Source organism: Elephantulus edwardii, unplaced genomic scaffold (assembly GCF_000299155.1).
Source record: "Elephantulus edwardii isolate Elephantulus edwardi_28Jun2011 unplaced genomic scaffold, EleEdw1.0 scaffold00071, whole genome shotgun sequence".
Classification (NCBI taxonomy): Eukaryota; Metazoa; Chordata; class Mammalia; order Macroscelidea; family Macroscelididae; genus Elephantulus; species Elephantulus edwardii.
The window spans coordinates 6,634,200-6,647,276 of record NW_006399821.1 but is presented as its reverse complement, the minus strand read 5'-3'; the positions used below and the strand labels follow the sequence as shown (position 1 = coordinate 6,647,276).

General features: G+C 39.1%; 1 protein-coding gene across 1 annotated transcript in view; it reads right to left on the bottom strand.

The window, feature by feature from the left end:
• LOC102873517 (piggyBac transposable element-derived protein 5-like) overlaps positions 1-12,537 on the bottom strand; it is a 184,399-nt gene extending 171,862 nt beyond the window's left edge. Inside the window, exon 1 of the mRNA XM_006888755.1 lies at positions 12,471-12,537. Coding sequence (XP_006888817.1) covers positions 12,471-12,537 — 67 coding nt within the window. The remainder of the gene's footprint in view (positions 1-12,470) is intronic.
• Positions 12,538-13,077: the final 540 nt, after the last annotated feature.

The window sequence follows — 13,077 nt, the reverse complement described above, 5'->3', positions numbered from 1 at the left end:
CAAGGAAGGACCAGACCTTGGAGAAGGACTCCATGCTTGGAAGTGTGGAGGGTCCGCGCAGGAGAGGAAATCCTGGGTGAGATGGGTTGATACAATGACTGACAATGGTGACAGTATGTCAGAAACCGTGAGACTGGCTCAAGATAGAACAGGGTTCAGAGTTATTGTTCATAGAGTCACTATTAGTTTGTTCAATAGCACATAACAGCAACATACATACTGGTTGATGAAAAAGAAAGTATTTGCAAACCATTTCAAATATATCACAGAAAAGGACTGCTTTCCAACAGATAGCAATGATGACATAAGTCTGCAAGTTGTGAAAACATCTTTCTTAGCCATAACCAAAACACCTTGAAGAAATGAGTCTCTAGGGTTTTGGGCTCAGGACCATAATCTTGAGGGGACACCAAAGGTAACTCATATTGCAACAGGCAAGAAAACAATTTAAAATGTTTTTAAAAGAAGCATCCTTTTACTCTAGGAAACATATTTAAGGAAAGTCTTATTAAAGTTTAAATCTTTTCAGTGTTGCAGTTTGTCACCTTTTTAAAATCTTAGTCACTCTTTTATAATAACATTATAATAGAACCTTCTGACCTTGAATCAAGATGGCTTTTTAAAGAATAAAAAAGGAAAATTTTAGCTGTTTTAAACTTACTAGGTTACAGTTAGGTTTGCCCTGGACCACAGACTTTCTTATTTTCCTGTTTCCTTTCCCTATTTACATGATGTGCTGAATTATTTTTCTTTTGAAATTGTTACCATGTAATAAATGCTGTGGTTTTAGTCTCCCTTGCATGGACTAAGAATGGAGACCTGATGGAAAACAATAGGAAGATTGATGGTGACTGGATGCCCTGGTTGGGCCCTCCTCTGGCTCAAAATAGTCCTGGCATAGGGTGAGAGAGTTAGAGCAAGCAGCTAAGCAGAAAGGTGAGGAGACAAAAATGAAGGTGAAAGTAAAGACAGTTTTATTAGGAAAGATACATCTCAGAGAGAGAGGGATGTCATTATCTGAAAGTAATATTAAGGGCTAGAATTGCTACCTGGTCTCTCTCGCCATCACAGAGGAAGGCTGAAGTCTCCCCAGGAAAAGTAAAGGACATTATTTCACTTGCATGAGCACTATAAGATTTCCAGCAAGAGCCAAAAGGTGGTTTATAACAGGAAGTAGCCCCCAACCAATCGCACAAGTACCTAGGTGGGTCTGGACTATGACCAAGCCTCACAAGATTGGGAGTCAATAAAAGCAGTGCCCACCTGGGATTCTTTCTCTCACTCTTACTCTCCTTTTCTGCTAATAGATAGAAGTAAGATCTGGGTTCACCCCTGCCTTTTCAGAGGTCCTGTAACTCTTTTCTTTCTTTTTCACTTTAGCTCTTATGTGTGACATACCTTTCACTAGCTATACCTCTATCTTACAACCGTAATAAACCTTTTTTCACTTGTTTTGCTAAGTTGCCACTGTGTGCGTTTCAGTTCATTTAACTACAGTAACCTTAACTTACCCTCTTGCAGAACCTAATAGTGGGTGATGAAGAGATCAAGAGAACTCTGGTTTTAGCACATTTCAAAGAGGGGCCTGTGTTACTTGCTTTCTCATTTGGATGTGTTTTCAGACATCAATATGAACTAATGGTATAATGTCACAGAGTTCAAAGTTTGGTGAGTAGATTTTACTTCCATCCTTTGTTTACTTTTAAAATTATTATTGGTTTGCTTACAAAGTCCGTATGGATTGTTTCACATGTTCTCATGCATTATGTTTTATAAAATTAATCACCATTGGATCTTGCCCATCATTACCCTGCCTGGATCCTTCCCATTTCCTTCTACCCTTCCCTCCACCCACCAAACTGTGCAACTTTGTGGTTTCATCCCTGATCATCTTCACCCCTTCACTCCTCCCCATTCCCTCCTTGGGTTCACATACATGTTTTACTAGTTATCAATCTATTTTTACAATAATGGTCTTATACAGTATTTGTACTTATGAGACTGAGTTAGTTCACTCACCATATGTTCTCTAGTCTCTCCTAAGTTATGTCGTATTTTTCTTAATTGTTGCTCCTTAGTGCTGCATAGTATTCCATCATGTGAATGCACCACAATTTCTCTATCCATTCATTTGTGATTGGACATTTGGGCTGTTTCCATATTCTTGCAATGTGAATAACATTGCTATGAACATTGGTGTACAAATCTCCATTTGTGTCTCAGATCTAAGTCCTTTATTCTTGATGTCACTTATCCTATGATGAGTTTCTCATAGGTCTAGTATACTGATTAGGTTGTTTCCAGAGTGTGTCCTTTACTATACTACACATATCCGGACTGTGAGGCATTTAGGTCCAATGTTGTCAGTTCAGTAGGTAGAGCCTGTTCTTAGCCACTTCATTTGACCTCTAATATGATGTACAGGCTGGATTTAGAAGAGGTCGTGGTACTAGGGATATTATAGTTAGTGTTAGATTGATCTTGGCAGAAAGCAGAGAATACCAGAAGAATGTCTATCTGTGCTTCATTGACTATGCAAAGGCATTTGACGATGTGGATCACAACAAGCTATGCCTAACTTTGAGAAGAATGGGAATCCCAGAACACTTGATCATGCTAATGCAAAATCTATACTTGGACCAAGAGGCAGTCCTCAGAAAAGGGCAAGGAGATGCAACATGATTCAAAATCAAGAAGGGGGTCCATCAGGGATGTATTTTGTCTCCATACCTTTTCAATCTGTATGCAGAACAGATCATCCAAGACACTGGGCTAAATGAGGAGGAATGTGGCATCAAGATTGGTGGAAGAGTCATCAACAACCTGCATTATGCAGATGACACAACCCTGCTCGCTGAAACTGAGGAGGACCTGAAGCGCATGTTCCTTGGATCTTCCTTTGGAAAGGATTTCCACAAATAAATTTCTTTGCTTGCATAGAACAGCATGTATTTCTGCTTTGCTATTCTTAATTGGGCAAAGATTCCAAATTAAAAAAAAATGAAATGGAGACATTTTCTTGGCAACCACATTTAAGGAGTAGTTTAACTATGCTATAGCATGGTGTTATTCTTAGGTGCTGTTGAGTCAGACTAAGAGTTGACCCTCCAGTGGGTTTTCAGAGGCAGTAAATCTCATGGCAGGAGATTGTTCATCCTTCTCCAGTGAAGTAGTGGATTCAAAGCATATTCCTTTTTGCAACACAACTTCTTACCACTAGGCCACAAGAGATCCCTAATCCAGCAAAATAATGTTCAGCATCCTACTTTGATGTGTAGCAATGAGGGTCTTCAAAGCTAGTGAGTGGCTATCTAAGGTGCAACTTTATGCTTCCCATCTGAAGCAAATTTAAATAATGACAACCAATGACACAAGGAATCTCAACTTTTAAAACTTTGAGACCAGAAGAAGTAGATTAAGCCAGGAAACCATCGCTGATTCACTTTAAAGAGATCACAGTAAGAAGTTCTGGATAGAATATAAGAAAATGTAGGGGGGAAATCCAAAGTCATTCAAAAGACAACCCTTACTTGCCTAATAGATATTGCTGGAAAGTCTTGAGACTATGGTCTTTAGTTAACCTTTGAGTTTAGCTCAATTTTCAAGTAAACAAAAGTAAAACCTAGGAAAATATAAGAAATTCAGTCTTTCACATGAGATCAAAAGGACAACATTGTCACAAGGACAAAACTCAGAAGGCAGGAAGGGACAGGAAAGAGGGACAAAGAGAGATGATAAATGGAAGTAAAGAGTTATTGTTGTTGTGTAGCCTTCATACTACCTCCATCTCCTTGTTACCCAATGTGTATACAGCTGATCTAAACCCCAACAAATCCTGTACTATCCACACAATCACAGCTCTGTTTATGTCAGTGCACCTCTACTTTTCCAGACATGATTTTATTCCAAAGGACTGGCCTCTTCTGCCAGTGAGGAGAGTGCTATTATTTCATCAATCAATATCACAAAACGAAATTGAACAAATTCACAAAAATGAATGAAATTTTGAATGGAAAATCAACTTGCTCTTTCAATTTTCATCCAAGTCACAATAAAAGGGGAGGGAATAGGAAATATCTCATGAAAAGTTGATTTCCACAAAACTCAAGATTCATATCTCATCCCACACATACACAAAACCAAATACAGATAAAATTAGAAAGGAATTGTACAAATTGTACACATAAAATTCTTAAAAGAACTATCAGGAGCAACATTGTCAGGGCTGGCTTTCAAAGACTAAGGTGCGTCTGATTGAAGCCATGGTCTTTTCAACAGTAGAACAATCAATGCCTTTGAGTTGTGATGTTAGAGAAGAGTACTGACTATCCCATGGATTGCCAAAATGACAAATAACAAGCAAGCATGTTTTAGAGAAGGTGCAGCCAGGGTGTTTCTTGGAGGAAAGGGTGATGAAACTCCATCTCACATACTTTGAACATGTTATTAGGAGATGACAGTCCTTGGAAAAGGACATATTTGGAAGAGTGGAAAGTCAGCAAAAGAAAGGCCGATTCTCATTGAGATAGACTGACACAGTGGCTGGAACAATGGCCTCAAGAACAGTAGGGATGATATAGATAGCACCTAACAGGACAGAGTTTTGAGCCTGCTTTGCATAGTGTTGCTATGAGATGTGTTCCATTAGGAGGCACCAAACAGCAACAACAGTATAATAACAAAAGCACAAACAGCAAGAATTTTAAAAAAATGATAAACAGGACCTCGTAAAAATTAGATATTTTTCCTTAAAAGTCTACCAAAAAAATGAAAAGGCAAGATAAAATCTCCAAAAACCATATCCCTAACAAAAATCTAATAACTCATATATGTATTTAAAAATAAAATAACAGCTTACCAACAGAAAGAAATATAAGCCATTTATAAAATGGGCAACAATTTGAACAGAAATTTCTTCAATGAGAACATTCAAATGGCCACCAAACACATCAAAAGATACTCAGAGTCATTAGTAATCAGAGAGGTGTCACAAGATAAAGGTAAACAACCCAATCACAAAATGAGCATGGGATTCTTTACCAAAGAAGACATTCAGATGGTGAATAAATACATGGAGAAAAATTCAAAATTCCTAGTGCTAAGAGAGAGGCAAATCAAAACAACTATGAGATATCATCTCATACCAGTAAGAATAGCAAAATTCAACAGAACAGCAAATAACAAAATGCTGGCAAAGCTGTGGGGAAACTGGGACCCTTATTCACTGTTGGTTAGAGTGTAAAATGGTGCAACCATTATGGAAGGCAGGATGGTGCTTTCTCAAAAAGTTGGAAATAGAAATACCATTTGACCTAGCAATTCCACTACTGGGAATATACCCTAAAGAAACCATAACTTTCAACCAAGCAGACATATGCACACCCGTGTTTATTGCTGTGTTCACAATAGCAAAGAGATGGAAACAACCCAAGTGCCCACCAACAAATGAATGGAAAGAGAAGCTGTATTATAGTCACACAATGTAATACTAAGCAGCACTGAAAAACAAGGAACTCATGAAATAGTATACAAAATGGGTGACCCTGGAGGACATTTCACTGAGTGAAATAGCTCAGTCACAAAAGGACAAATACTGCATAATGTCACTGTTATAAAACAGGACTGACATTGGGGTTGGGGTGAAACTAAGAAAAGGGGATATACAATGTACAATGAATTAAAACATATGAGGGAAAGAACTGCTTAAAAGGAATATATGATTAGGTATTATTTGCATGACATGAGTCCAGAATAAGAGCTGCATAGTAAAGTGGACTGGGGTGGTTTGAGGGGGAATTGTACAACAATGAAAGAATTTTTTTTCCAAAGAGAAAAGCGAACTGGGCGGGGGTTAGGCAGAGAGGAAAATGTGCAAAATGAATGAATGGAATTTAATAATAATAATAATACAAATAAAAAAACACAACAAAATACCACTTAACTCCTACATTGATAGCTAATATTAAAACAAACAAACAAAGGAAAACAGAAAACAATGATGTTAACAGCATTTAGGGAAATTTGTATCTTTATATCAGCAAGATGGATTGACCCAGCGACTCTATCAAGGGGCTCACTTATATCAGAGATGAGGAGAATAGAACAGGATAGGGCAGGGTTCAGATCCAATATCATAGCATTACAGGGAGTCATAGTTGACTGGATAGCACCTAACAAAAACAATATCTATTTTTGATGAGACTGCTCTTGTGGATAACAGAGTGGTGTTTCCTCTGGAAACTGGAAATAGAAATACCATGTTATTGCTGTTTTTGTGTGCCATCAAGTTGAATACAATTCATAGTAACCCTATTAACAACAGATCTGAACCCTGCCTATACGATGCCATCCTCATCATTTCTGGCATACTTGGACCCATTGCTACAGTCTCTCTGACATTCAATCTCATTGAGGGTTTTTATTTCTTTCACTGGCCCTCCACATGTCCCTTTCTAAGGACTAGCCCCTTCTAACAACACGCTCAAAGTATGAGAGTTGAAGCTTCTCTATCCTTACCTGTAAGGAGAACCATCTCCAAGACATATCTAATTTTTCTTTTGGCAGTCCATGTAATTATTCAGTACTCTTCTCCAACACTATAAATCAAAGGCATCAATAAGTCTTCTGTCATCCTAAATCATTATGTACCTCTGAGATGTATAGCAAATGACTGGAAATATCATGGCTTGAATCAGGCACACTTTTTTGTTCTTCAAGAACATGATTGCTCTTCAAGGCTTTTGAGAGGTTCTTAACAGCAGACTTTCACAATCCTATATATCTCTGATCTACTGACTGCTGGTACCAAGAGTATTGATTGTGGATTCTAATAAGATGAAATAATTAACAATATTTAACTATTTCCTGTTGATCTAGTGGGGAGGAGTATATTTTCTTAACATTAAGATATAATCTTGAAGGCTGTAGTCCTTGATCTTCTTTAGTGCTGTAAAACCTCCTCACTTTTAACAAGCAAGATTGTGTCATCTGCATAATGCAGATTGTTGATGAGTCTTCCTCCAATTTTGATGCCACATTCTTCTTCTAAAGTCCAGGTCCTTGAGTGATTTGTTCAGTGTACAGATCGAATAGGTATGGAGAAGGGATAAACCTGACACACATCTTTGTTGAATTTCAACCATACAGTGTTTCCTTGCCCTGTTTGGATAACAGCTTCTTGGTCTAGGTATATATCCCAGCAATTCACTCCTAGTTATATATCCAAAACTCTTGAAAGCTGAGACTCAAGAAGAGATTGGCAGACCAATGCCTGTTGTTGTTAAGTGCTGTTGAGCCGAGTATGACCCACAGTGGCCATATGAACAAGAGATTTGAAACCTGCATTATTCTGTGCCATTCTCACAATCTCTGACACACTCAAGCTAATCGCTGTGTTAATATATCTGGTTGAGGGTCTTCCTTTATTTCACCAACTCTCCACATTTCCAAGCAATTTCCAAGGAATAGCCTTCCCTAGCAACATGTCCAAAGTACATGAAATGAAACATTATCATCTTTGTCTCCCAAGAGCACTCTGGCTGAACCTTCTCCAAGACATGTCTGTTTGCCATTTTGACAGTCCGTGAGTCATTCAGTACTCTTCTTTATTTTATACGTATGCTGAGCAAATTAGTCAAGAAGCTGAACTCTGTGAAGAAGATGGCATCAGGATTGAAGGAAAACTCACCAATAAACTACCTTACACACATGACACAACCTTGTTTGCTGAAAATGATAAGAACTTGAAACACTTGCTACTGAGAATCAAAAATTTTAGTCATGAATGTGGATTGCATCTCAAAATCAAGAAAAAAAAATTCTCACCATTGGATCAATAGGCAACATTGTGATAGATGGAGAAAAGCTTGAAACTGTCAACAACTTCATCTTACTTGATTCCACAATTAACATCCTTAATACCAGCAGTCAGGAGATCAGGAGATGTATTGAACTGTGAAATCTGCAATCAGAGACCTCTCATATTATTGAGGTGCAATAATGTCAGTTTGAATACTAAGGTATGCTGGATTCAAGCCATGGTCTTTCCAATCATTTGCTATGCATCTGAGAGGTAGACAATGATTAAAAATGACAGAAAGAAAAGTGGATGCCTTTGAACTGCGTTGTTAAAGAAGAGTGCTGAAATGTTCCTTGTAGCACCACTTGAGACAGGTAAAATGTAAAAACAATGGAAATACTTATCAACAAATATGGGAAGGCTCCTCACAGGTTGTTGTTATTAGTGACTCATAGTGATCCTATGAACAACAGATCTGAACCCTGGCCTAACGTGTGCTGTCTTCATAATTTCTGATAAGTTGAGCCCAGTGCTGCAATGACTGTGTCAGACCATCTCACTGTGGGTCTTACCTTCCTTCACTGGCTTTCAACCTTACCAAGCATAGCTTTTCCAAGTAATAGCTTCTCCCAGCAACATGCCCAACATATGTGAGATGAAGCTTCGCTCTCCTTGCTTCCCAGGAGCATTCTTCCTTAACACATACCTGTTTGTTCTTTGACAGTTCGTGGAATATTCAATACTCTTCTCCAACACTACAATTCAGACACCACTGATGAAGAAAAACAACATATATGAACTTTGTATGTAAACCAGATAAAATTATTACCTAACTTGAGAGGGACTAAAGAGCATTATGCTGAGTGAGCTAACTCAGACCCCCAAGAACAAATACTGTATAAAAGCATTATTGTAGAATGAGTATGAGGATCCAAGCAGGAAGGAGGGTGGGAAGCAGATGGGTGAGAAGGAGCGAGGGTGTGTGTGATTAATATTGGGGTTGTACAATTTGATGGGTTGGAGGAGTGAGCGAAATGGGAGGTATTTGGTGTGAAAAGCAATGTAGTTGAATTTTAAACTAGTATAAAAAAATTTTAAAAAAAAACAGTGATGATGAAGGAAATAATCTGAGCTGCACTGAAGACATAGGCACAATATTTCTATCCTTTTTTAAATAACAATATTTAACTCTTCTTCAGTCATCCTTATCCATTTTCCAGCTCTCAGAACATAATAAGTGATTGAAAAGAACATGGCCTGAATAAGTTGCACCTTAGTCTTCAAACTAGTGTCATTGCTCCTCAGTACTTTGGAGAGGTTTCTGACGCTAAACTTTCCCAGTGCATTATGTCTCCTGATCTCCTGACTGCTAGCAGCAAGGGTGTTATTGGTGGATCTACAAAAGATGAAATTATTCAAAATTTCAGTCTTTTCTGCATCTATCAGGATGTTGCCAATCTGTCCAGGGGTGAAGAGTTTTGTCTTCTTTATGTTGAGATGCAATTCATATTGAAGGCTTAAGTATTTGATCTTCTGCAGCAAGCATTTAATCTCTTACTCACTTTCACCAAGCAAGGTTAAAAGGAGAAACTGACATTAAAGTGATAGAATAAGCCTATTATAAAAGGAGAAATATTTGCATTACCTAACTTATATAAAAAAGTCAATATAATAGACATCAAAATGTATTCGCTGTTATTAAAGGAGAAAAAACAACAAGGAAGTGGTGGGCAAATGATGACAGAAAAATTCAGTTTATTAAAGATTAAGGTTGAACAGTCATTTATATGTATATCTGTAGAAAAATTGTAGAAAACAGTCATTAATACGTATATCTGTAGAAAAATATAATATGTATATCTGTAAAAATATACTCTGAATTGACAAGCTATATAAAGTCATGTTTACAACAATGTTAGATGCCATAGGATCCTCTGGTGCAACCTATGTAAAAGAGATCAAAATATTGCCCAGTCCTATACAAATATTCAAACTAGAATTTTGAAGGCCAAAGTGGGAAAGAGTTCCAGGTGAATAGCCATTGAACATGGATCAGTCAGTCCTGAGAGATGAGCAAGTGCTGTTCTGAAGGGACAGGAAATGGCCTCCATTGCCCACAGCTCATGGAAAAGGGAGTGACGTTCAGATTCCTGAAGCCAGAGTAGTGGACACTGGCACTGCAAGGCATCCAATGTGGTAAAAGATCCCAGTGAAGCCTGCAGGAGCCCCTAGGGTTGGGGAGTGGGAAGAGAAAGACATGTCATTCTCACAATTTCCACTATGCTTAAACTCATCGTTGCAGTCACCCTATCAATACATTTTACTAAAATCATCTTCAATGACTCCACATTTCCAAGTATGATGTCTTTTTCCAAGGATTGACTCTGTCAAACAACATCCCCAATGCATGTGAGATGATATCTTTGCTGCTTTTTCTAATACACTTCTGGTTTTCTTTTTGGCAGTCCATGGCAGATTCAGTGCTCTCTGACAATGCCACAGTTCAAAGACACTAATTCTTCTTTGATCTTCTCTCTTTGTTGTCAAACTTGCACATGCATATCAAACAACTGAAAAAGTCATCTTATCAGGTGGTCATTTTTTTTAGGTGTACATTTTTGTGTAAATGGACTTCCTTTTTCTTTAGCACTGTGCGGAGACCCTGAGCAGCACTCCAACTCCTTACTCTTTAACAGCAGATTTTCCTACTGCAATACATCTTTTCATTTAATTGCTGCTTCTATGAATATTAATGTGATCCAAGTAAAATTGAATAATTGACAATTTTCACCTTTTCTCGATTGTGAGGTTACTTATTGGTCTTTGTGAGGATTTTTGTTTTCTTTATGTTGAAGTTTGATCCATACTGAAGGCTTGTCTCCAATCTTCTTTAAGAAGTGTTTCATCGTCGTGGCCATCTGCCCGGGGTGGGCTGCCCTCGGCCCTTTGCCCAGGGCGAGCTGTCGTGGCCTTCTGCCCGGGGCGGGCTGCCCTCGGCCCCCTGCCCTGGGCGAGCCGTCGCGGCCCTCTGCCCAGGGTGGGCTGCCCTCGGCCCTTTGCCTGGGGCGAGCTGTCATGGCCTTCTGCCCGGGGCAGGCTGTGCTTGGTCCCCCGGCTCGGGGCGAACCGTCGCGGCCCTCAGGAACAAGAAGGCAAGCAGCTGTAACCCAAGACCACCAGTAAGGTGATAAAGCGTCCTCCCTTCCCCCCTTTATATCTACGCCCCTGTTCAGCATGAAGAAGCCAGAGAGTCGGCATCCAATTCCCAAATCAATAAGACAGTTGGTTTAATTACTATTGGAAAATGCTTATCATTCCTCTGTAGCATCTGGTCCCCACTGGACCCTCATCATTTCCTTCACCTGCTCCCCCCACCGACCAAACTGTGCAGCTCTGCAACTGCATCCTGGACCATCCTCACCCTTCTGCCCCCAACCCTCACCTCCTTGTACCCCCAATATGTTTTTCCCAATAAAAAAAAATATTAAAAAAAAGAAGTGTTTCATGTCCTCTTCACTTTCTGCAAGTAAGATTGTGTCATCTGCCTAACACAGGTTCTTGGTGAGTCTTCCTCCTTATGTCATGTTCTTCATCTCAAATTATTTATTTAGCATACAAACTAAATTTAAAAAATAACAACCACAAAAAAACTCACCTCAAACTTATTGCCGTTAAGTTAGAACTGACATAGCTAACCCTCCAGCAGGGATTTGGAGGCTGTAAAACCATTTTTACTTACATGTAATATTAGTTTTTTGTAATTACTGCATTCTAAAGTATCACTTTCTTTTGGAAAAAGCATAAATATGATTCTCTTTAAGTTGTTTGGCCAGAAAGCTATCGTCCAAATTTCTTGGTAAAGTCTTATGTGTTACATTGTCTACCATGAGTTGGAACTAACTCGTAGCTGACCCTCCAGTGAGTTTTCCCAGACAGTTAATCTCATGGAATTGCCCATCTTTCTTCCTCAGAGCAGCAGGTGATTTGAACTGTGTGTCTTTGGGTTGGCAGTGCAACTCCTTACCACTAAGCAACCAGAGCTCTCTCAGGATAACATAGTGAGCACATATTGCCTTGTTCTTGTTATGGGCCATTGAGTCACCTAAGACTCATAGCAACCCTATATATAACAGCTCTGAACCCACTTGATAGGTTTTATTTCCTTGTCAAATATCAGTTGACCACAGATAGAGAGGTCTATTTCAAGGTTCTTGATTCTGTTCCATCGGTCTATGTGCTTGTCATTGTACCAGTCCCATGCTGCTTTGGTTACTAACACTGTATAGTAGGTTTTGAGGTCAGGGAATGCTATGATTCCCACTTCATTTTTGTTTTTTCAGAAGTGCTTTGCTTGCCTGGAGTCTTTCTTCTCCAAATAAATGTGACAATGTCCCTTTTGATTTCCTTGAAAAATGAACGTGTTATCTGTATTGAGATTGTGCTAATTTTCCTTTCCTAAACTCCTTCAGTGTTCTGCACAGCAGCCCAGCAGAAATCTTGCCTTACTGTAGTTTCCTGTCCCAAACTCTATTGTCTTTCTCCATCTATGAAATGGCTGAGAGGTATGAGACCAAGTGCTCCACTCAAGCAGTTTCTGTCCAGAGGGTTTTCAAGTCAGCTTGCTTATTTTGCAGTTCAACATGTCAGTAGAGAAAGCTGAGAAAGTCTTTACTCTGCTTGTAAGTCTGTGTCCTAAATTCTTTTGCCCTGTTTGGCCCCAGGGATGGCCTCAGAGCCATGGAGACAAGGCTTCACAAATGGAAGGACCTATCCCCAAGGAAATTTTAGTCCGTTCCCCCCACAAGCATTCAAAAGTGCTTACTCTGGGGGACAGTGCCTCACCTGATGCACCTTCTCCTCTAAACTTAATGTTTTCCTTTGTCTCTGGAATGGTGCAAAATCTGGGCTGCCATTTCAAGCAGTTTGTGTGCAGGGATGTCTCAAGTCAGCCCTCCCTCTTTCAGAAAGCTGAGAAAGTCTTTCCCCTGATTGCATCTCTGTGTCTGAAATTATACCTTTAGTCTTTTGAGTGTATATTCTTCTCACCCTACTCCCATTTAGGGATAATTAGTAGTATATTGAATTGGGAAAGTCTAATGTCAGGGACCTCTCCAAAGTACTGAGGGGCAACAATGTCAGGCTGAAGACTAAAGTGCACCTGTTTCAAGTTACAGTCTTTTCCATCACTTTCTATCCATATTAGAGCTTGACAATGAAAAAAGATGATAGATGAAAAATCCATGTCATTAAGTTGTGGTCATGGAGAAGAGTAATGAATA